This window comes from Harpia harpyja, chromosome 14, assembly GCF_026419915.1.
Source record: "Harpia harpyja isolate bHarHar1 chromosome 14, bHarHar1 primary haplotype, whole genome shotgun sequence".
In the NCBI taxonomy this organism is placed as follows: Eukaryota; Metazoa; Chordata; class Aves; order Accipitriformes; family Accipitridae; genus Harpia; species Harpia harpyja.
The window spans coordinates 36,424,156-36,450,262 of NC_068953.1; the positions used below are offsets into that span (position 1 = coordinate 36,424,156).

At 38.3% G+C, this 26,107-nt stretch overlaps 1 protein-coding gene across 8 annotated transcripts in view; it reads right to left on the reverse strand.

Moving 5' to 3' along the window:
- Nucleotides 1-22,345, reverse strand: part of SCAPER (S-phase cyclin A associated protein in the ER) — a 171,174-nt gene extending 148,829 nt beyond the window's left edge. For 2 of the 8 annotated variants that reach the window (XM_052807632.1, XM_052807630.1), the window contains exons 1-5: nucleotides 22,237-22,339; nucleotides 20,106-20,181; nucleotides 15,846-15,963; nucleotides 8,646-8,716; nucleotides 3,251-3,448 (exon numbers count right to left, since the gene is read on the reverse strand). In XM_052807632.1, the coding sequence (XP_052663592.1) occupies nucleotides 3,251-3,448; nucleotides 8,646-8,716; nucleotides 15,846-15,963; nucleotides 20,106-20,181; nucleotides 22,237-22,292 (519 nt within the window). In that variant the 5' untranslated portion in view covers nucleotides 22,293-22,339. Of the gene's footprint in view, nucleotides 1-3,250; nucleotides 3,449-8,645; nucleotides 8,717-15,845; nucleotides 15,964-20,105; nucleotides 20,184-20,956; nucleotides 21,590-21,616; nucleotides 21,641-21,710; nucleotides 22,020-22,236 lie in introns of those variants that run through there. The other 6 variants (XM_052807636.1, XM_052807637.1, XM_052807634.1 and 3 more) reach the window with 6 other exon arrangements.
- Nucleotides 22,346-26,107: the final 3,762 nt, after the last annotated feature.

Genomic DNA, 26,107 nt, shown 5'->3' on the forward strand with positions numbered 1-26,107 from the left:
TAAACTCCTCCTGCCCAAAGAGAAATTAAACAAACAAACAAAAACCCCACCACAAACCACCAAGCAAAAAAAAGCCTAAGTGGTTCTGCAAACTGTGGAGCCTGTTTTCCCATGATCTCCTTACTGGTTTCTCTGGTGCCAGAAATGACATAATGACATGCACTTCAATTAATTCTTACTTAAAAAAAAAAAAACAAAAACAAAAACAAAAAACCCCAACAAAATGAAAAACAACCACACACACAACCCCTCTTCCCTCGGTGCATTCATGTTCTCTTGTTCTCTCTCTGAATTCCCTGGTGTCTAATAAAGATTGAGTGGCAGTTTTTTCTGCAATGTGAACCTTAACAGGATGCCTTCTTCTAAGCTAGTCACCTACTCTCATGAAATCTATAATGACTAAATTAATTTAAATTGGTCCACTGATATTAAAAGTTATGGCAGGGATGACAGAAAATCATGGCTATACAAGGACAGACAAGACACATGCTATGACTGCATTAAACCTGGCCTCCTAAGTCCAAAAGCCTAAGAAAAGGATTATACGCATTATAAACATTTTCGTGCCAATGAAGCTTAACATATTTTGTCATGCCACATCTGCATTATTGGTATTATACTGACAATAGCAGAGTTAGGGAGATACCTCATTAGACCACACAGAATTCATATTATGCCTCATATTATGCAATTATTCACGTGTGCCTCATTCAGAGCCATAAAATCACTTTGTATCCTCCCAGTCCTGCAGATTCAAGCGGTTGGAGCTGACCCTGGAAAAACACGCAGAACCTTGCTACAGCTGTCTTTACCGCAACAGTGAACACCCAAGCTGACACAAAACAGGGAATCTAGATTCTGTTAATTGCTGTAACATTTTCAAGTAGCAAGAAAAGGCATGACCAGAGCTCTTGCAAGGTTGGACCAGGCACGATCAGAACAGCCAATACAAAGTATGAAACTTGGTGCTTGGGAGTAACATGAAAGCAACGTACACAGGACTACCAAAGCCAAGGCAATAGAGCAAGTGTTTTAGATAAGCAAATGATAATTATTTACCTGAACTGAGTCACACATGGACAAATTGTAATGATCAAACTAAAGACTAAGTTAAGCTATTTTTAAGGCAGGACATAGGCCTTCTACTAAGCTACATGAATTCTTGAAACGTCACATGAGTGCTTCTTAATAATTATAATTTGCCAACTGAACTCTGAGACTAGATCACAATTTTAATTTATGAACTCCTAAAAGGTTGAGGTACTACAGTAAACACTTTCTATATATTCCATAACATGAAAGCTGCAGTTAGACAAGATATTTCAGTTGATGGAGGACAGCAAGCACTGGCTTTTTGGGATCAGAGGTGAGGAAGACTTGCAGTTTCCACAAGGACCTGTTGTTCATTATCACTAATATTCCATCCAAAATTAAAACATACCTCCACACTAACAACAAGTTTGATCAGTCCCTATTTGAAGCCTATGTATGTAGTACCGAAAATGTTATATGCCTATCTATTAAGAGTAATGTAAAGCACTCACTTCAAAAGACAGCAGTTAAAGTATTCTCCTGTAACTGGTTAGCTAGAACACATTGACAACTTCACCTCTGGTAGAAACTGGACTGTATCTGTCAACAATAACCACCCCAAAATAAATAATGACAATCAACAGAATTGAGAGAAGTGAAACATCATTAGTAAAAGTAATTTGCAAGGCTCAACAGTTTTATACTTCACAGTTTAATTAACAAATTTTAGTAATTTATCAAAAGAGTAATAATCATCGTTTAACAGTAACCGTTAAAAGAAACTCTCACAAACAAATGACCATAGCACAAACGCATATTCCAGCTACTCCAGTAAGGCACTTTTTGTGCTAAGAAGAAAGATCTTTTAAAAGGTAAAAGCAACATGAATGTTACTTAAGTTTTACAACACATGACATTGGACTCCCCTGTTTACTCATTTTTGCTTTTTCCACCTCTGTTTTGCAAACAAGTAACTTGATACACATAGATACGTACATCATTGTCAAGCATCTACTAAAATGAAGACTTTTCACTTAGGCTATGTAATATCTCCATACGAGAACGGATCAAGTAGCATGATTAAAATGCTGAATGATATCTAACCCCCAAAATATGTGATAATGATACAAATACGCTTCTGTTCTTTCAGTCACAAAAGTTTAAAATGGTAATCTAATTACAATGCAAGGCTGACTGATTTTCTTAAACCAAAAAATTCTCCAGAGAAGTTTCCTGAGCAGGAAGACAGTTCAGTAACAAAAGGTTAAATTGTGTTAGACCAACCAGTGATTTGGAAGCCTCTAGCTACTGTTCAAACCTGCTTTCAATGAAATTGATTTGTACACTAATCTCAAAGTCAATTTGGCCATGTCTGATTATAGCAGAGAACTAGATGCATATGATAAGAAAAAAGTTCACTTAAATTGACATATGTTATTTTTTACAGTGATTAGATAATCATTTCCAGAATGTGTTGAGTTTTCAGCCATCTTTAATATGAAAACATAAGTCATATCTTTAACATTTCTTTTATAATGTATTCTTCTGGCTTCTCTTAGTGCTTGCAATAAATTCCATTTCTAAAGAATGAGTGATTTTTATTAAGTCACAATGGCCTTTCTACACATAAAACATAAACCAGATGCACAAGCTATTACATACACCATTATTCAAAATTAGGAAGTGCACCTTACAGTAACATCCCAACCAGACACTGTTTACGCTTGGCCACAAACCACTTTCTTAACACTACAGATAAGAGTCAGAAGAGTGATAACTACCACTGCAAAAAGGGAGCAACGTACAATTAAGCCACTTAGCAGGAAGCAAACCAATGTGAAAGACTGAATCACAACAGTGCCACCTACAGTAAAGAACGTTATGGGAAAAAATAAATTAATCAGTATTCAGTCAGAAAATTAACAAAATCCAAACTCAATAAGCAAGAACTGATTTCATACAAAAACTGAGATCTAATAACATTATGTACATCACTACAAGTTTTACACTTCAATAATCGGTCATTGCCTAAGATGAAAGCATCTTCTTAAATCTGAATAAATATGCTGTCAGCTTTCCTACTGACAATGCTTCACTAAATACAAATCAAAAAGTAACATGTCTCTGAAGCTCTAATTCCTCAATTGGCTTTTTTGTAAAGTATAAAAAAAGCACAGTGAGCCACGTGACAACAGGCAAAGAACAGCTGAAGACTTACCTTGCATTCTACAACACTCTGATCCGATTCACAAGTAACATAGATTTCATCAACTGCCCGTCTGAGATTGTCAAAAAGAAATGCCCAGTATCGAGCTCGCAGATCAACTTTTCGAGGCTGTCTTGTTTTTGTTGGGCTTTTGTCAAAGTTTTTATCTCCTGCTGCTGCTGCTGTTAATTTACAGTCTATGGTAGTGCTCTACAAAAACAAGACAGAACAGAAAACAACAAACAAATACTGTAAGGGGTTGGGTTTCTGTGCAACACACATTTTTTCAACATACTCAAACATTTGTAAACAAATTTTTCACTGAAGACTACATCAGCCCACTGACTTGAGTTTTTTAAAACACACTTTCTTATCTTAAATATAGGCAGCAGCTGTGTAGAACTAGATTCTGTTTCTTTGACATTTATAACCCAACATTCGCATCACACAACAGTACAAGATATTCTGCCTCTTAGCACACTGGAAAACTACATTTTCTAATTACGTATCCTGTATTACTTACTCTGACAAGTATGTGCATCCAGAGATGAAAATAACATTTTACTAATAATCATACCAGCAGTATTCCATCACAGTTAAATTCTATTACCAAGACATTACATACGACTTTATCATTTTTAAACCCTCATTCTGAGTATCAATGTCAGTGAAATGCTGATGTGGCTAGCCCTTTGATTGATATGTTATGGCTACACTGCAAAGGAGATGCCAGCAAGCACTGAATTAGTTACAAAAGGAAGCTTCCACACTTTAGAAAACTACTTGTACTAAGATTTCCACTCACCATGTTGTTAACATTGCAAGCTCAATTCAACCCAATAAAAGTGGTGTGCCAATGAATCAAGTTGCTCCTACTTATACCAAGTCTGAAAGTGTCCTCATGCTGTTTTAAGTTGTAATTTAACAGCTTTAACTACAACAAATCTGTTTTGATTTTTAGTGTTAATATGCAGACTAACTGATCTAGTACTGCTTTGCTGCACAGATGCAGAGGACTGCCAATATGCTATATGTGACGGGAGCAGAGGGAAAACATCCGACTGTCTTCACAAATGGTGGCTCAGGCAGGAATCACTACGTACCTACTTGGAAGTACTGTTATGCCACCTGAGTGTTATGTATCAGTTGACCTTGTGCGTTCAGCTTAGTCACTCATATGGGGATATGTCTCCTTGACAGACTCACTCATCTGCAAAGGATATTCCAAATGATTCTGAAGCATGCCTATTTGGCTGAAAATACCAAATCAGCACTTGGCCCCACGACACTGTCCTTATTAAACTTGAAATTCTCTCCCGCAACAAAAAACAAACTGAAAAATCCTGCTACCATGCCAGACTTCTATAAGCTTCTGTATTCCGTAGTAGCCAGGTGGATAAGCACCTCCAGTAAACCCAAAGTGATGCCCAACTGTATGCCGTTTTGTGATACATGCTACAAGAGTCTGGGTTTTGGGGTGGTGGTTTGTTTGGGTTTTTTTTCATTAATGCATACATTTTAATAGCACCTTTAACGCAGTTTTGATACATTGGTCCACTGTGGCACAGATCTCCAGAAAAATCAATTCTTACTGGAGTACACTTGTAGGGATTACTGCAAAATTCCATTCTAAAAACTCTACTTTTGGTGATTGAATAAAAATGATCGAAACCAACACTGCACAAGCCATTACACGGAGTTCACAATTAGAATATCTAATCACTAACTAGAAATACTGTAAATAGCAAAACAATTGACTGGGATTCAAGCCTTTTTGTCCCCTATGTAAAAAGCTAGGAAACATTATTTCTTTGTGCCAAAAGATGAGTTTCATAGCAGGTAGGTTTATACTTGGAGACAGAGAATTCTTAGCTAAGGCCTTGTATATAAACCTTTAAAGCAAAGCTTATACTGGATAATTTATAGCTCCTTTAAAATACAGTTTATAATGACACAACCTTAACTACCGAATCATAAATAACTGTATTGAAATAACAGTGTTACCTTTTGCTGCCTGTATTTACCAAATGTGACCTTAGTAAAGTGATTAGGTTTCTACTCGTTCAGCTAACGTTGTTGATATAAAGGATCAGTTGTTTTGGAATGGGAACCATGCATAATTCCCACTATTTGAAAGATAAATTTTCAAATGTATCTTTAAGACAGTGTCATGGAATATGTTTTGATATTTAGGAACAAATGTTATCCATCTACTGTATCTGGCATCCATTTATCATCTCTCTTATATGTCAGCCATATTTTAATTAGGAAAACAGCATGTTGAACCATGTTAACTACTCTAAGTAAGTTGTAGCAGTTCTGTTATTATCCCTGCAAGCAGATTTCCAGCGTCTAAGTAAAACCTAAGCAACATTTACAGTTACTCATATTCCAGTAGAACGCCTCTGAAAGGATGCTAACACCTAAACTACTGAATTTCTTGTAAACACAATCACACAAGCAGGTAAGCATTAAGTTGGTGGTTAGTTAATAGAAATAATATTTTAAGTTCCTGATACAAGTCAGTTCTAACACTGCACATTTGAATTTGGCACAGCCTGGTATCTGCCACTCAAGGAAACAGAAGTGAATTTTCAGAGAACCACCCAAATGATGTTCCATGTTTGGCACTTCAGTCTCCAGAAATTCCATGAAAAAAGATCAAACTCAGCAAGCTACTCTCAAACTTAATCAAGTTAGACTGGCACCAACTTTACTGAAATGAAAGCCAGTACTCACTTAAATTTAAGAGTTGCAGCAAAGACTACTTTTAATATAAAGATACTACTAGTATCCTATACAGACTGCTATATTCTGTACAAATGTTTAACGCAAGCAGGATTTCTGAGTTAATCTGTATATTGTTCAGCAGAATCTTTACATGTAAGCATCTTAAGTAAATTTTCCAGTGAATCAAACTAACTTTTCACTGTGAAAAGGAAGAAATGCTGGATTAGGTACAGACTTTTCAAGACTGTAGTGCTGATGTACAGCTATAGCTTTATTATTCTTACTCATCCTTCCTGGAATTAAGTTCTAATTAAACAGCATTTACTAGAAGTACATACTTTTGACCAGATCATATTTTTCAGCATCATGCTCAGTTTGAGAGTGATGCAATAGTGAAACTCAATTTCCAGAGATTATCATCTCTGGATCTCTCTGGTATTCTGAGGGAACATATGGGCACAGGACAAAATATTTCTAACACTGCAGTCTGAAGAACGATAAGGCAATGATCCCACACCTTCACCAAGAAGGAGCTATACCCAAGCCACATAAGCTCCACCTAGATCCTTGTGCCTAGTGCTTCTAACTAACTCTTAGCGGATTTTCCACTTTGGTTAGTAGCTGAGGCACAAGCCTGTTTCCACTGACAAGACACAAGTACACAGAATTAAGTTTTTCTGAGCAGAGTTCTAAAGCTCCAATCCTGCAAACTTCTACAGATCATTCTGAACTGGATGTAAGTACTTTTGAATCTCCTAAGTGATCTCGGAGCCCTTAGCCTTTGACAATACACTTATCCAAAATTTAATATACGTTCAAGAAATTTGAAGACTATTGCACACTAAAAAATATTTTTTTTAAAAAATCAATCATAGTGTTTACAAACACACCAAAAAATAGCCTGCCTTGGCCTCCCCCCCGCCTCAAATAACATGTGTGTTTACCCGAAGTGCGACGATGGCTTATACAGACGTGATCTAGCAGGCCTACACTGAAGCTTGTCCTCATTAGAACAACAAAACCCACCCAAGAACAGCAAAGATTCAGAGGGGCTAGTTGATATTATCTCACTTGCAGTGATCATTCAAACCTTCAACCGCAGAAAATGCAAAGCTTTTGTGCTTCTGAAGTTAAGAAACACAGGAATATTCCTTCTTACATCTCAAGTAACTCAGTGTGGATGATGAAAGTGACGTTAAAACTGAATCTCCCCTCCCCCCAAAATAGTTTCAGTAACTTGCCTTGGAGTTCTGGAAAGTATGAAGTGTATATTTATTCTCAGGATGCCAAAATTTATTGAATGTATGTTTGCCAGCACCCTACTGAGAGGAAGATGTGGTTGATAAGATTATACAAAAGGGTTCTTGTAAGCTTATTTTCTTGAGATTAGCGGCCCACTTATGTGTAAAGGAAAATTAAAACTGAAGGCTCAACAAAAGTAACAAAAAAAGCCACCAATTTACAGCAGTATCCAGTGTCTGAAATGCAGCAGAAATAAAGGTGCTGAATGCCAAACTGAAGTGCCAAGATGCACAGACACTCAGCAGTCCATTTCAAACCTTAACTGTACCCACTAGGAATGCAGTTTCTACAATATAGTTTTAGTATAGCTATCCCACACAGAGCCACTGAATAACAATCAAGTATTCTCCAGAAAACTCAGTATTTATGTAAACCCAAGTTTACGTAATAAAATAGACAGAACCCAAACTATGTAGCACATTACTCTTGCACCCAAAAGGTTCTGAGGGTAAACCCTTACAGGGAGCCCCAACTACATCAACAAAATTCCACCAGGATACAGAGTGTCTGTAACATACTAGTACATGAGGAGAAAACACAAGGTTAATAGTTGCTAAACTAAGTTGGGAAAAGAACGCGCCTATGTTTTAAAGATGCAAATACATCTCTATGGAAGCAGAATTATTCCCCCCCCCCAAAAAACCCCATCTTCCTTATGCCATATTATCAAACTCTGACAGACTGTCTCAAAATACTAAACGGCTAGTGTCTTACTGATGGCTAAATCCATTAATCAAAGCAAAGCAACTGTTAACAATATTAAACATGAAGAAAGAGGTATTACTTTATTAATGTAATAAAGATTGTCAGTGACATAGAAAAAACATGAATAAAAATAAGAGCAGTTTCTTCTTGACACTTCTCATTCGGACTTGCTTTCCAGTTGTGGCACTACACTCGTGTGTCCATAACACCAGTCATAACTCTCGGAAATTTTACTCACCTGGACTAAATTTTTCCAAAATAGGATATACTGACTTCAGCCATTAACACATGAGGTCAAGAAATACAGCATTTCATTAAATTAGAAAATGGGCAGAAAGGTAGCCTTTGTTTAAGCAGCATGCTTACAGGAAGAATATCCTGTATCATTTTATTGAACAGCACTTTCCTTAAAGTAACTTTAATGCCAAAAAATCATGCATCCAGAGGTTAGGAAGTGCTAAAGTAAAGGCTGAGGAAGATAACCTAAATTCTGGCATTTTTTAAGTTCTGAATACTTGACTTTGAAACCTGTATGCTTTAAAAATACAAAAACAATAAAAATACAATGCACCATTTTATATATGTATTATACAGCCAATAACGTATCAGTGATATCACAAAACATTTTTATGTTGTAAATTTTATGTCATAATAAAAAATGAGCAGATACCTGTTTTGCAGTCTTGTGCGTTCCTTGAGCCACCCTCTTTGTTTTTCCACCAGCTTGCCATTTCGATTTTCCTGTGTTGTTTTAATAAACAATAATGATTTTAATTAGAGCATTCTAAAATGCGCATTATCTCATCTTGCAATGTACTGATATAGGCACAATTGATGAGTTAAGAGGTTTGTAAAATTGTACATTCCAAATATATACTCCACAGTTCAGAACGTGGATAATGCCAGAAAACACACAAAACATGAATAAAAATTACAAAGAAAGGCAAGAATTACAGACTTCATTAAACAAAGATAATCTACCTTTAAGTGCTCAGTGCCTCTGAAAATCATATCATTACAACCTACATGTCAAATATGATACTAGTTTTCTATATAGATTAAAAAAAGTCTGCTGTTGAATGACTGTTCAATCAGATATTACAGAAGTAAAACAAGGAATATCTTTCTTAGGAAAAACAAATGTAGTAATTTAGTTTTTCTCAAACTGTTCAAACAACCTACCAACAGATTTATGTATTTTCTGCCAAGAAAGATGGGGAAAAACAGAACTTAGAACTGGATTTAGTTCATCTACATTTAGCTAGCCAAAGGAAGAGAGAAAAACGTTCACAGAGCATGAGTCAATCCCCTTAAGATCTGAAATGCCTTCTCAAATGTAGCTGTCTCCCTCCACTGCTTATATAAAGAGACTTTAGCAACTATGCTTCCAAAATCAGTTTAAATTCCCACAGTCAGAAAGGATGATTTCATGTCTCCATGCTGTGGTGGCGGCAATTTCTTAACTGATTAAAAATTATCTTTGCATAGATAATTTTGTGTTAGCCTAGACCTACCTGACATGTTTGCATTTAATCTTTGAGATTTGCTCAGGGGTAATTTAAAAAAAAAAAACAACAAACAACAAAACCAATTTTTTTTTTAAGTTTTATTCCTTCAACTTAGTATCTAACTTGCACAACATGAAAATCACAGGATCCAATTACCAAAAACATAAGTTAAGACAAAATACTAACTATGGCTAGAGTACTCTCTAGCACAGATTACATCTAAGTTTCAAGATTATGTAGCTGGATGAAGCCAAGCAAATAAATGCATTAGTTGAATACAGTTCCTTCCTAGACCATAGAGATCATTCTTGAATTTCAGAATTGTCCAGCTGAGTTTTTAACAGTTCTTAGGCCAAATTCCCTAACACAGTCCAGCTGTTTTACATTGCTCTGGCTATGTAAAGCAGCTGTAAACCTGTCTTAATCAAGCAGTTGTACAGCTGGTTTGCATCACTGGCTATTCCAGGGAACAAGGCCTTTAATTTTAAAACAAATTAAAAATTATTTGCTTGATAATTCATTTTTAAAATGCTACCTTAGCCAGAACAACAGCTACAAACTAATATATTAAACTCAATTTAGCAGCATTCAGGAAAAAATCTGATTCAGCTGCTGTAAGTATAAAAACTTCCTATTCACTAAAAAGCTTAAACTGCAGATCAGTTCCATGTCAGAATTACGATAACTGAAATATTTCAATCACCAAAGTCTCTCTTCTGACATGATTTACATTCTGCAAAGACAAGATTTTGAATGCAATGGCATACAGAACTTGCACAGTGAAAAGGCTTACAAATATGGGTATGTTAAAATTAAAAAAGGGCAGATGAACAAAAAACCCAGTTGCAGTCTCTTTAGATTCTACAAAAAACAGAATACTAATCCATCATCTAAGAACTGGGAAATGTCTGAACAAGTCCCCTGTAAAGACAAAAGCAAGTTTTCAGGCACTTTCTATATAAGGCAGACATTTAGAGAAAACAAAACTTATGTAAATACCAGGTTTTGCAAATTTAAAAGCAAATAGTGTGTGGCAAGGACTAATTTTTTCTTAAGGTGTATGGGCCAAAAAGTTTTGTATTTCAGCAGCAGCCACATTTCCAAGCTTTATTATTCTTTTTCTTCTACTAAGTGCCTCTGGTTATTAGAAGACATCTTCCTTTCTGCTTTTGTCCTTTTATATTCACAAGTAGTGACAATACAAGAGCACTGCTCAACCATTATGCGTATGTTCAGTGACTACTGGTATGTAACTACAGAATACTAGCATTGCTATGAGATGCACAGGAACTCAATGACATACAAAGGGCATTACCTGCTAGAAATTTACTGAATTTTAAGGAAAGAACAATAGTGACCAAAGATAATAATCTCATCAGCTATTAAGTTGCCAATGTGAGATATATAAAGTAGCAAAATTTTGCAGCATTCAGGGAGCTACAGTCATATTTTACACTTGAAGTCCATTTCCTCTCTGTCTCGTAATTAAATATGAAGCACAGAGGGTTTATGATTTGTGAAGACTTCCTGTCACAAAAAGCTGAGGTGCTAATATCTCAAAAAAAAAAAAGCCATTGATAAACTATTTTCAAAACCTATCTTTTATACTAACAATCTCAACAATCATCCCTCTCACCTCTCTCTTCTGGATAGTTTTACTGATATGAGAAATGTGGGAATCACCTTTAAATTTAGTAATTAATAGAAGCCCTCATTTCTGTTCTCACTATGGTAGAGATCAACTGCTGATGTTGTTTCAGTGTCTTTGACACTGTTCATCATCAGACCTTCAGCAGGAACAGTAACAATTTTCAGTTATACTTCTTTTCATCTCCTTGAATGAATCTGAGGATACAATTGGGTAAGCATTCTGCTGTTTTCCTCCGGTTCTTACACACAGTGCGAGAAATCTACTCTGTCACCTCTCTTCTTCCATGTTATCTGTAAAACCTGTAAGACAGTCAGTCTACATTATAGTGCCACTGCTACATATAACCAGTCTGTACTCTGGAATCTATCTTACTAGCCCAGCTGGTGCAGTTGCCCATCTTAAGAAACATTTTTGCAAAAATGAGGCTTGGGTAAGACCTAGTTGCCTGGACCTCATTTAAAGTAAGGCAGAGGCATCTGCCTGGAGGAAGCAACCAGATGAGAACGATTATTTTTGATCCCTTAATTGAGGACGCATATTGAAGTTTCTAATATTATTATAAACTGTATCTTTTTAGAAGTTTGTAGAGCAGTAGTAGGTACAATTTTTCTAACTGTGCAATGCTAAGGATCTGGAGAAATTACTGCCTTCAAGCATGAATATCACCAAAATTCTCCATGTTTTTCCACCTCCAGATTGAATTACAGCAATGCATTTTGCACAAAATTACTTCTACAAATCACTGTCACTGTCTCATCCAGAATATAATGGCCCTGTATTCACCTATCAGCACTAGACTGGATTCCCATTCATTTCAGTGAAATTCAAGGTTTGAAACTTGTGAGCCTTAAAGAATACCCTTCCCTTTGTGTTATATCCTGCCAGTTACGATCAGATCCAACGTTGCTAGGGCTTACACACAATGTTTTCAGTCATGACTCTTACAACGTCCTTACTGGCCAAAGAGAGCCAAGTTTCACGACTTTCATCACATACTGCAAAACCTTTTTACTCCATCAGGCTCTTGCTAAAGCAGTAGATTATACTGCAGGCTCCCCAAAGTGTGCCAGGTACCTTTCAACCAATAAAGTATGTTTCCTTACCCTGAAATGCTTAATCTACAAATGAATTCTATAGGGCAAGAGTCCAAATGATTTTAAACAAATAGGAAATAAGAAGGGAACAGTTACAAATACAGGATTCTTCCAATTTTTTGGACACATCTCTCAAAGTTCCAAAGGTACCTTACCTTCTATTAACATTTAAATGTCAAGCCTCTGGGATGTTTTAACTGTTGCTAATATCATAGCTTCGATTTTATAATAAAATTTGTGTGTAGTGCTTATCTGCATGGAGTGCCTCAAATTTCATGCTAGGTATATAAAATAATTACACCAAAAACCCTCTGAAATCCTCTATTAGAATGATCACAGCTTTCCAATGTGGGCAAGATCGAAGTGACTGCAACAGGCAATTGGTGGCCATAGGTTTGGAATGCAAATTTAGTTCTGGAGACAGAGTAGCAGACTAGTGAATTTTTCACAGTTATAAGACTCTCACCCTAGGACACAAAGTCAACTGTACTGTTAATTAGTCTATCCAGCAGAATCTGCTGCATATTCATGAATTCTGTGAAGGAGTATTTTAATTTCAATAGCTGAAATGTGTTAACAGTCACGATCTCTTCTAGACCACTGCCACCATGCTTTGGATTTTCTCATGTCATTGATATTTATATATATATATTCATAACAGGAATTTCAGATCCGACATAACAAGGGTGCATGCTGCTCCAAAACATGTAACAGAAGTGTGACCTGCCATTCCAGAAATCTCTCTCCTTTTTAAGGAAATATTTCTTATTGACAGGAACTATGTATTTCCATTAAGGAATTAGCAGGTTTTGATCACAGTTCTTTTTCTTATTGCTCTTTTACCCATGTCCTCTATAGAAAATACACAAGTCTTTCAGACAAAAAGGTAAATGGTAAGAAGGACACAAGCATACAATTTTTAAAGGAAATAGAAAAAGAAAGGATACAAACTGAAAAAATGAATCCAGCATTTTAATTTATCAACCCTCTATAACACTACCACTAGTAACAGCAAATGCCTATACTTCACTGTTTCTGCAGAAGAAGAAAAAAAAAAAATCTCGTAATGATTAACAGTATATAATATAAAATGTTAAATCACACACTGTTACTGCCAAAGCAAGACCTCTGAACATTATGAGCAGAAGAAACTGCCCAAAGACAAAATTCTGCTTTGTATAGAAGAGTTGCAGGATTGGCTCAGGCAGCCTGAACGTTCCCTTGGCCTGATTTACACAACCCCTGAATGAGTTAGAACTGTCCTAATTCATAATATTGCTGTATCATTCCTCAGGGACAAAATACATATTGGAAGATCAGCATAAAATGAATCAGAGCTCACTGACACCAACATATATACCCTCTATGCCAAGACAAGGGTCAAGCGAAAAAGGATCTGGCTCTGCCAGACTTTCATTAGCCACAAGTTCCTTTCCACAGGGAAATTTTCCATCAGGCAATTATCATCAGATCCTTTGTATTGTGCAAAAAGGTCAACCTATGATTTAATGACGAAATTTTAAAAAGAAGAAAGCAGCAGTGACAGAAAGTTTAAAAATTACAATGGTGCTAATACAACCAAATTAAGGAAATGAATATAGCTACTTAGATTTTAATTATCATACATAACAACTATTTAATGAAGGCTAAAAATTCACTTTAACATTCATTCTTCATGTGTTGGCAGAAAATGTTAAAGCAAACATTCATCTACAACTCACATACACTCGTTTTTAAGGGAAAAGTGTTACCTGAAAGTTTCTAAGACTATTACAAACAAGGTAGTATTAAAAAAAGCAGACTCTTTAAACAGAAATTGAATCAACTCACAAGTAGCTCAAAAATACTGTTAGAAATACACTCCATGTTCCTTTTGCATATTCTCATTCATATTACTACCTTTCCCAGAAGTGTAATTCAGAATCTATAAATACTTTGGGCCCCAGTTCTATTCTGCTTAAATTACGTATGTGACTAGTCCAATAATATCAATGGATCTACTAACATACTCAAGAACATGCAGGCAAATGTAAGACTAGCAAATAGATAAATGCATCTTCTGGAGACAGCCGTAAATGAAGCTGCCACAAGAACAAAAAACTGGCCCACTTAAAAATCCACGTATTCATGATAATAAACTGAGTAGCTGTTGCATGCGATCCAAAGCTGGGAGGTATGCATTCTACTTAGATTACGCTCAAGTCTTAAATTATTTCCATTTTCTCTTCCTACGTGTAGCTAACACGTGCCTGTTTTTCTGCTGACCAGTTAGTGCTTTCTAAAAATGCCACTACACAAAACGTACTAAGCTGGGACAATACTGAACTAAAAGGGTCAAAACCTGAAACCAAAGCTTGTAAATGTGGACACTTGTAATTAGGCTTAGGATGTTTAGCTGACAAACATAAGTTAACTGTCATTCTGCTTGTCACTGTTCAACAGAGGTACAGCTATGGCTTCTGAACTGAATGCAATTTCCTTAATGAAACCTGTACAAATGTCCATGTACAAACATCTAAATAGGTTTTCAAGCAACTCGTTGTCTTCTGTGACTTTAGACTTTTCAGCTTTAAAAAAGGAAAAAAAAAAAAATCACAAATATACCTTAATGCATAAAGCAAGCCAAAGACAGTTTAAACTTTGGGTCAGTTTGCTTCAGACATAGGGTTAATGATCTTGCAATATTTTCATAGAAATATTTTTTTCACTGGCAGAATCACAGAACAGCTGAGGTTGGAAGGAACCTTTAGAGATCATCTAGTCCAGCCTCCCTGCTTAAAGCAGGGTCAGATAGAGCAGGCTGCCCAGGACTATGTCCAGTCAGGTTTTGAGCATCTCCAAGGACAAAGACTGCACACAGTTTCTCTAGGCAACTTGTTCCAGTGTTCAACCACCTTCACAACAAAAAATTTACTTTTAGACACTCCTGCCTAAGTCTCAAAAGCAGCAGCACCTGCACAGGGACATGTGAGCTACAAAAATACTTGAGATTAAGCCCTCAAAACCAGCATTCTGACATCTGGAACAGCCTGAGCAGCTTAAAAATTAAAATCAATTGCTGGCTCCTTAAGTCATCATAGCACAAGAGAATATTACAACAGTAACAAAACTGTTCCGAGGACTTGCATTATGGAAAACTGTCCCCACATATCCCCTTTAAGTCTTAAAGTTCTTCACAGATGTTTACCAAAGACTGAAGTGATACCAAAAGAAACTTCCAAACTTATTTGTTTTAGAGCATAGAGAGCAATTTGTTAGATTGTTCTAAGCCATCCCTACGATTCTGAATTCCCAAGTTACAAGAGATCAGTTTAAGACAGCATTATTATATTACACAAGTATCTTGATAGTATCAGCAAGGTAACAGTCTTAGATGTTGCTTACAGACAAAATGAAATCAGTTTTTAATTTGTCATGGTGAAGGTTTTATAAAGTGATCTGTCAATTGCAGGGTGCATTTTGGAAAAAAGCTTTAAAATTATACTATGTACACTAAACATAACCATTTATATTTTTATAGAGAAATCCTATGTAAGAAACATGTTTCCAGGTGAGCAACTCCAGTGGACAAAGGGATGGAAGCGGAAAAAGCTGGTGGAAGACTGCTGAATACATACCATCATCTTCTTTGTTTTCCAGTGGAACGCTCCATGCAATTAGGTTCCTTGCTGTACGTCCCTCTTCTGCAACTATTTTCCTCACTTTATCATGGCTGTTAGAGCGTTGGAAGGAAGCCTGAAAATAAGAAATACAGGGATGGGGAAAAAAAAAAATATATAAATTTTTGGTTCGATATGTTGATTTCATCCGAAGTAGGGTGCGCGGGTACTAAATTTTCCTCAAATATCTGAAACAGGTGCACACATTCATTTTCACAAACATTTTTCTGCATGATAAGCAGATTGACTCATTAACATGACATGAGAGTTACTACCCAGCCCTCAGTATGTGTATGTCTACACCACACATTTTTAACTTCCATTTAACTGATTGTCAGTGCTGCTAGAGCATCACAGTAGACTTCACAAACGTTTTAGTTAGCTTGTGTTAATTAGAACTAATTATTCAAGATAAAAGCTGCAGGAGACCAAAACACATGTGTTAGCTGACTGGAGAAGAGGCTGTGTTCTGGTTTTGGCTGGGACAGAGTTCATTTTCCTTCTAGCAGCTGGTATACTGTCATGTTTTGGATTTAATATGAGAATAATGTTGGTAACACACTGCTGTGTTCGGTTGTTGCTAAGTAGTGTTTCGACTAAGTCAAGGATTTTTCAGCTTCTCATGCCCAGGCAGCAAGAAGGCAAGACACACAGCCAGGACAGCTGACCCAGACTGGCCAAAGTATATAGTCCATACCATGTGATGTCATGTCTAGTATATAAACTGGGGGGAGTTGGCCAGGGGTGCACAGATTGCTACTCGGGAAGTAACTGGGCATCGGTCAGCAAGTGGCGAGCAACTGCACTGTGCATCACTTGTTTTGTATATTCTAATTCTTTTATCATTATTATTGTAATTTTATTATTACCATTATTATTTTCTTCCTTTCTGTTCTATTAAACTGTCTCTATCTCAACCCACGAGTTTTACTTTTTTTTTTTTTCCAATTCTCTCCCCCATCCCACTGTGGGTGGAAGGGAGCGAGCGAGCGGCTGTGTGATGCGTAGTTGCTGGCTGGGCTTAAACCACAACTGCCTGGAGAAAGGCATGAGATTTATCAGAACTACCTGAAACGTGTAAAAAACCCAGCTCTCTTTCACTGAGAAGACAAGAACCTAGAAAGTATTTCCTGGCAACTGAAGTTAGCTGTTATTACTAGAAAGCTGCAGCTGTTCAAAGACAGAATGAGGGACATTGAGGATGAACTTCACTTACCTAATAAACATGTTTCTTTGCGCTTGCAAAATACACCATCACAAGACATTTGAAACCAAATATATTAAGAAATATTTTTATCAACCAACAGATGTCAATTAGATAAAATCTTGCCTCTTCTCCAGTGTATCAAGTTATTCCTCAGAAAATAATTTGAAACAAAGCCAAACTATATACTGTAATGATAAATTTATATACCGTGATAGCACAAAACTGCTGACCAAGTTATCTTTAAACACTGACAAACTTAACCACAAAGAAGTTACATAAATCTAAATATTATTTCAGGCACAAACAGACTGATTTTCTATAGCATTAATCAGAAGACACATTTTTCCTCTTTTCGTTCTTACCATTGCATGACTCAAGCCTGCAACCACTTAGTTTTATAGTACTATTACATATTTAGAAAGAAAATACAGTAAAAATGAATATAGCAGATGAGTGGCTATAATTTATTAAGGTGGTAGGAAAACACAAGACAACTGTGAAACTGCTTTTACTTCAATGCTTATATAACAGTATTTAACTTCGGTTTCTCTCATCCATATGTCCTCAATTGCATGTTTCAAAGCTGCAGTGTGCCATCTAGTGCTCCACAGACCTACCTAGAGATATCACTACATAATACAACGAAAACAAAGAAAAAAATAGCACTGCTATGTAAGTGAAGTTTTGGAAAACCTAATGAAATAAATAAAGCAAATTATATATTTTGGCCCAAAGAAACCCAAGCAAAGCATGGATCTGTTCTATGTAATTAATTGCCTGTTTTTGCTAGGAATTTTTAGTAAGATGACTATTTCTGCTGAATCAAGTTTGGCTGGGGTTTTTAATCCCTTGTTGCTTAACAATACACTTTCCATCATTGATCTAAGAGTTAAAGACCCACGAATGTCACATAACTGTTTTAAAATCACTTTAAACTACTGTAAAAACTCCCAATGTAAATACTTGTGGTGGCTTACTTCAGAACAGAGTCAAATAATTTTAACTTAATCACCTCTGATATATGTCTGTCTTAAACCAAAAGAAGAATATTCAGGCTGCATTTTGCATTAATTTATTCTTGAATCTTCAAAAAGACCCAAACACTCACCTTAGCTGGAAGTAAGGCTAATCTACAGCATCCCTAACTGCCAAAAATGAATGAGTAAACAAACAAATCTTTCCTCATTTATTGCACCTTTTCTTTCAAATCCTCCACCAGCAGACAGTGTTCACTTGGCACAATCTACATAATATTTAACTATGGCTTTCCTACAGCATAAGCCCGCTCATTCTTGCCATACACGGAGGACTTGGAAATCATTTGAATGTTTTTCTTTCCTATTATTTTTCATGCTGTTATGTCCCATTTCATCCTTCATTGGTCTTCCTATCTTCCAGGCTTACCATCCCTATTCCTTTAATCTTTTTTCTCATGTTTTCCAGATCTCAGATTTCAAGTTTTCTGAATCTGAGCACTTATGGTTTTCTCTGCCAGATGGTCTCCAACTGATTCACATCTCTCTTTGAAACACAACGTCCAAAAGCAGATACAAATACTTCAGTGAAGACTTTCTCAACGTTAAACTCTGCGGACAGGTTATTCACATCTTACAGATGATACTCCCATTTAATCATCTCAAAATGATGCATGGGGTGGGTTTTTTTGCAATACGATATTACCTTTTCATCACTTACGATATAATCATAACACATGTATCATGACATATCACACATAAATTAGCACAACTTACACAGTCACAAAATAACAAAGCCTGGAAGGGACCTCTGCAGGTCTCGTCCAACCCCCAAGTCCCTGTCCGCTGTCAGATCAGACACAACTCTTCCTAAGATATAAGCAGAATTTCTCTTGTTGCACATACATATCTATAATCCCAAGGTTCCTTTCTGCACAACTGCTGCCAAGATAGTTGTTTTCCATCCTTATTTTTGGAGATCATTACTCCCATGTAAGTGTAAAACTTTCCATTAGTCCAGACCAAACAGACCTTTAAAATTATTTATTTTTCACAAGCCAGAAAGGCTTATAAGGAAAGCAGAAGTATCTCAGCATGACATTTCCAAGTACTTTGTATCATGAAACTCAAACTTGACTTAAAATTCTAGTCTCCATAACTTAGATGTCAGTCAAAAGAAAACAACAAAGCTTTAAAGGAGGTCTTAATGGGACAGTTAGCAATAATGAAATGTACAGTCACAGACAAGCGTAAACTATTGTGCCAAAGGCCATAGTGGGTATCAACATAGTCTTTTCATTTGACTAGACATGAGTAAGCTTTAATGCCCTCCTTCATATGAGTGAAGTGATACTGATACATAGGTTTTTGACCGCCTCCTCAACCCGAATCCCTCCTATTTGCTACTTAAATATCCAAAGAAGTTATCTTCATCAAAGTGCTCTAGATACAATCATGTTAGACAAAAGGAGTGACTACAAATTTGTTTAGCCTTAAGTAGCAGATTTTTGTCATTTAGTCTGTACTGCTTCTTTGCATGGCTATGAATATTAGAGGACCTTTTATGAGGATTCTTGTTTTAATGGTGTTCATATATATACATACATTGCCGTAAACAAAACCCCCAGTTTCATCCATTGCATTCTCAAAGAAAATGACTTCAGCTCTAACCTCAGCTACTTCAAAGACCACCACTCTATTAGTGTAACCAAACGTTATGGTCTTACGCTAGAGCACAGGTTGGATAAAAGCAGTTTAAAATGGGAATCAGCTGAAACAATGTCTTAAAGTGCAAAAAACCCAATATAGTAACACAACTAGAAATGATACAAAACAAATTTCTTCTACAGTAAACTTCATTTTTGAAGGTTTCTCATCATGGTGTTAATAAATTAAGTTGATCCAGTTTCTAGAATCAATACTTTCAGAGAGAAGGTACAAATGAACTGATCTATCAGTGTATCCCAAAAGGAAAAATTAGTTTTTCTTGCAGTAGGAAAAATCCTACCACACTGTTACAGTAGCTGAATGTCTTACCATCATATTATAGCCTTCGTCCACATCAACAGGCTCACTTATTACATTTTTGGACGACCCCATTGAGTTTTCATACCTGTGTCAAAATAAATGCAATTAATTATTTTCACATAAACCACTTCTAAAATTAATTTTAGCTTCTTAGCAGCATTTATGTCACAGACATCAGATGAACACAGTAAGCTTTTCAGAAGATAGTTTTATTTGTGAAGTGTTTGCATTGCTCCTTAGTAAAAGTAGCCAAGGGCCCAAAAAGAAAACAAAAAGAGAATGACCATACAGAAAAATGTAAATGTATATGTAGTAAGATAGTAAACAGGACACAGAATATTAAAACTTTAAAAGAAATCATTGCATGGACTGCTCTACAATAGTCAAAGGCAAGCAGAATAATCTTTCCTGTGACAGAGGACCGGGCAAGTTGGTTATTAGTTCAAAAAGAAAAATGAATCAGAGACATACTAAGAAATCGGTATCAGATAATTAGTGGCGAAGCAAAATAAAATTGAAAACTTCTGTTCTCATTTTAAAAAAAGATGTGACGGTTCCCATAGAAGTCAAATCTGAGAAAGGGAATCCTTTTATCCCATTTTGAACTACAGAACCATTGCAACAAATGCAGAAGTGCACGGGACTAAAATATTTATAGGCTTATCAAGAATTTTCAAAACAGCGATAAGAATTCTGAAATAAAATTAAACCCTTGGCTTCATGGTTGAAATAAATTCTAGCCAGCTATTATTAGAATGCACACGCTCTCCTTCAACAGTTCTTACTCTTCTGAAGAGCCAGACACTAACCAGAAGTTAAAGACACTTTTAAATTATCAGAAGTTAGGTAACAGAACAAGGTTAATCAGATCCAAAGTCGGATTTTGTTGGTCTTTATCATTAAAGATACTGCTTTAAGTGGGCTGCTCACTTGTTCTCATATTACATCTTGTATTCCTCATAAATTGCTGATTTTTCTAAAAGTAAATAGCTAAAACCTATGTCAACAAACAGGCAGTTGTTAGGATTTGCACTTGTTTGTATGCTTTAAGACAACCTGCTGAGCTTAAGAAAACTGAAACATTCTGCAGCTGGTTGAAGGAAGCGAGTTTTTGAAAACAAAGTAAGATTATCTTTCAGCATCACTTCAGGCATCAGGATAGGCCCAGCATGAGGAGTCTTCAAACACTGAGGCATCTTAGAAACCGTGCTTTTGCCCACCAACTTGATTATAATCAAGGTGTAATAAAAGCTCATTAAATTGACATGTATATTCGAAGAAAAAAACCTGAGGGTCCAAGTATTTTCCCAGTACTGCAGCGCATTTGGAAATAATTTAGAAACAGGAATCTGTATTTAGAAAAATGTGCAGAGAAGACAAACCCTACCCCTGAGTACGCTGCGAGGCCTACTCTACTGTCAGCTTTTGTAACCATGGTTTTCTCTCTGACAGCAAAGGAAGACCATCAGTTTAAACTATGAACGCTGTTAATAGTTTTTAAAATGCAAATACTGACACACCTTATGGCGGTTTTTAAGAGTTTACAGTAAATTTTCTCAGGATGTGTGCCCCACCTCCCATACACACAACTTGCACACCGCAAGAAAGGCGGACCTGCGCAACTCAAATTAACAGCGAGGTTTACAAGCACAGGGATCTCCCGCTGACTGAGCAATTCCAAGTTTCCTCACAGACTTCCGCTCACGACTGCGGGCTTGGGCGGGAGTGACGGGGGATAGACACTTAGTCGGAAGGGACAGGCCCCCTCCACCACCAGGCTGAGGCAGGGCTGCCGCGGGGCACAACCCGGGGGCTCCGGAGCCCCGCTCCAAGGAAAGGCGCTCCGCCAAAGCTCACCCACACGGCGAGGCCTATCTGACACCCACCGCGCCCGCTCGCCGCCACGGGCTTTCCCGGTTGCCTGTAGCAACAGGCCTCACTCCCTCAGCCGGCCACCGCGCTGCGCAGGACCGGGCCGGGCCGCCCGGGAAGGCCGAGGGCCCAGAGCCACCCGCAGTGCCTGGGGGGGCGGAGGGGGGGCTGGCCCGCCGCCATCTTGCCCCGCCGCCGGCGCCCCGCGCCGCCCTGCCGCCGCGCCGCGCCCCTCCCCCGCGCCGGGGCGCGCGGAGCGGCCACTCACGCTCTCCGCCGCGCCGCGCCGTCCCGCCCGCGCGCGTCCCGCCGCGGTGATGTCATCGCATCCCGCCGCCAGCGGCCGCCCGCCCGCCACCACCACCGCCGCCGCCGCCGCCGCGCTTGTCCCCCCCCCCCGACGCCGCGGCCCGGCCCCGCGAGCCGCGCATGCGCCGCCGTGCCGGCGAAGGCATTGCCCTCAGCTTGCTCGCTCGTCTCCCGCCTGGTGCGGGGACTGAGGCGGCTGGGGCGCCTCCGCCTCTGACAGAGAAGTGGAGAGGGTTCCCGAACTGCGTACCGGAGGAACCTGCAGCTCCCCGGCCCGTGTCAGGCCGCCTTTCGCTTGGGGCTGCTTCGTCAGCCCTGTGAGAAAGCCCTGAGGTGCCGTCAGTTCGGGCCTCCCGGGCTGACGGGACCGCTGAGGTGACGGCGGTCAGTCCCTCAGCGTTGAGCGCTTTCCCCGCCGGTGGGGCGGTGGAAAAAGGAGAACATCGAATATGTGCCAGCCAGTAGATACTCGTGTACAAGACATTGGGTGTATGTGCTGGCAAACAGCAAAACAGGACCTAATCCTCGGGTTTAACACTGGTGAGGTGTGAGTTAGGGTACTGTGTCCCGCTTGGGCACTGTACTTGGAGACCAGTGGGGCTCGTGTGGAGAGGCCAGCCCTTCTCATGGGATTTGAGGCCTGAAAAACGTCATTTGTGAGGAAATACTGGACAAGTTGAATCTATTTAGCCAAAGGAGAAGACAAAAGGGAATGTGGTGGGAGCGTTCAAGCATGTAAAAGCATGCTTGTGAAGAGAAAGAATAATCCGTTTCCCCCGCTGTGACAGGAGTAAGAAATAAGAGGCCTAAATTGTAACCTGGACAATTTAGGTTGCTATCTCTAAAACGTTAAAAATAATACAAGGATTGGAATAGATGGCTTGGGAGATTATACATGCTTCAGCTGAAGTCTCCAGGAACAGCAGTGCAAACATCTCTCAGAAATGACGCATATACTTAACTCTGGTTCAGAGCAGGGAGCAGAGCCAGGTGGCCCCTGAAGGCCCCGTCCACATGCGTTATATTGTCACTGTTCAATTATGAGCTTGTTTATTATTTATCAGGCATTTGTCTGAGCTTCCACAACTGTCTCTTTGGTGTGCGGCTGCGCTGAGCACTGTGGTACTGGGCCTCATGTCAAATCCTGCTGTTCTGGTTCGATGCCAAATCAGATACCACATTAGAAGTGTCATTTTATAACCTACTTCCTCAGATATTAATAACTGCACTAAATGCAAAGATGTAGAAAACCAGGTCTGTAATGTCTGCAGGGTCTAAAATACTTCAGGATACTTTGTGCGAGGTGTTACGAAACAATTGATTAGAACACTTAGAAAGTCGTATTTGGGTACTACTAAAGCAAATGACTGCCATTTTGAAATCCAAACACAGGGTATTTGAGCCTGATCATCTTTATAAGTACGCTGTTGCTTAGTTTCTTCCCTTACTTAAATCCACATGCCAAAATCCAACGACTTTTATAATGGAAGAAGGAAGGATAATCTTTGCATGCAGGTCTTGGATACACTTAACTGTCTCGTATGCAGCTTAAAATGTTTACAAGTGATAAAAACAAAATTAGGAGAATATGTCAAAATGGAAGCCTATCTAAAAAAACTACTGAAAATCTGTTTATTCTGAAAGGGTATAAATGACATACATTAGAGTGAAGAAAATTAAAGCTTATTCAAGTTGGGCAGTGATTTATAAAACTAAAATGTAGAAACATAAAAAAATTGTAGTAAACACCAGATGGATAACTTCACTTGCTAGAAATAACTGTTAAGAAGCTACTGTTTGTGTTGCTGGACAACTGATCTCATGCTGACAGTTTAACAGGAAGAGATTTACATTTGCAGATCTCATAGAGAAGAAGTTGTGTTGAACATGACCTTCTAACATTAATTCCTTTGTGACTGAAAGAAGCTCCAAGCAGATTTGTGAAAGACTGTATGCAATTTGGCTTGGGGGAAGGGGGGATTTTTTGGAAAAGTAGAAAGTTCAGCACATTAAAAAGTTTTTATATAGCGTGACTCATATTCTGATTTAAAAATAGCTTCACTGATACTCTCTTTTTACTTACAAGTTACAATAGTGATGCATTTGCTGTGCACTTGGTTAAAAATATCGAGGGAACATGAGAGCCTCTCTCTCTCTTTTTTTTTTCCCTGCATCCATACCAGAATGATCTTGAATTTTATTATGTGACCGATTAACTGCATGCTGGGAAGTGTCTGGGTTGCATTTTGACACAGGCTAACTACCAAGAGAAGAATATGATTCCCTATGCTTTCCCTCTTGCTGAGCTTCAGATTTTTTTTCCTAATGTATAGGATATAATGACTTTTTGGTTTAGCTTGCTTTATTGTTTCAGTTATTTGTATTTCCTCCTCCTCCTATCTTGAGTCATCTCGGCATATGAACATGTTGTTAATAAACTTGCTCTTCACACATTTATGTTGAATTTTTTACTTGGAGGCTCTTACAGTTTAGGCACTTAAATGTATAATCTGATACACTTGTCAACCCTTGAGACAGGCAGCAAAGAGTTTTTTTGGGGTGTTAGTAATGCATTAGACAAAGAAGACAAAGCATCTTCAGTACTATTTCAGAAACCAAATCTTATTTCTCTTTTGATTGCTTATAGGATTTGCTTTATCTACACATGCCACAAGTAGTATGCCTTAATTCACATTTTGTATATGTGATTTATATAAATACTGATGGGAAATTTAACATTTAAACCAATAAAATATATTAGACTCAACTCACTATTAGATTTTTTAATAGAAAGACATTTCTTATATGGGCAGGAAATTGCAATAACACATTTACTGATTTATTGCAATATTTTACTCTCAGATCTTCAAAATGAACTGTCGTAGCTCTTCGCAGTTAATAGAATTTGAGGTTAACTGGGGAGCTGTACATCGCTATTGCCACAGAAGAGACAGGACAGCGCAGCAGACAACCTCCATTAATCGAGGGCTCTGCTTAAACCTGGCAACAATTGTGTTTCTGGAAATCCAGGTAGGTTAATCTCCCTTCTTTCTGTTTAAAAGAGGAGTCCCAGAAATACACTAGTATTGAAAGGAGACGTAACAAATCTAACGATGGTCTTGCGTAAATCTCGATTCATCCAGTAAGAATGATTAATTTGACCTCATTGGGCTTGGGATCAGAGCAATCCCAATTTCACGCAACAGCTCTTAGGAATGGTATTCCTGGGGAGGCCCCCTGCTCATTTACTTGACGTATTTTTAGTTTGTCTGAGTGGTAAACGAGGTTAAATTTATTTTACAGCTTTCTTTTCTATTATCTGCGTTGAGCAGTTATGAAAATTTGTATCGATCCACCTTGTTAACTCTCGTAAAGCACTGCTCCCCTTTAACTTTGTGTTAGAAGCGTGACTTGCGAGTTGGGTCCTCCGGCAAGAGAACCGTTTGCTCGTTTTTGGTGTAAAGCTTTTACACCGTTCGTCTCCTGATCCTCTTCCCCGATGCCAGGGTTTGTTGATGCTTGCCTGACGTTCTGGTGACAGTCACTTTGGTCTGCCAAGCTTCACTGATGCTTACAAGTTGGCAAACGATCCCTCCATCTCGATAGCATTTGGTCTCTTCCACGGATACAGCAAAAAGGACTGGGCGAGAGAGGAGGGTAAACCTTCTGGTTCTCAACCAGCTGTACGTTCCCGCTGCGGGTATTCCGCACAGGCGGCACCCAGGGCTGGGTCCTCCCGGAGGCGGCCGCCGCCTCCCCCCCAGGGCCGCGGGTCCGACCCTCCGCGCAGGCGGCGCCCCCGAGCCCCCCGCCGCCGCTCGGCCCGCCCT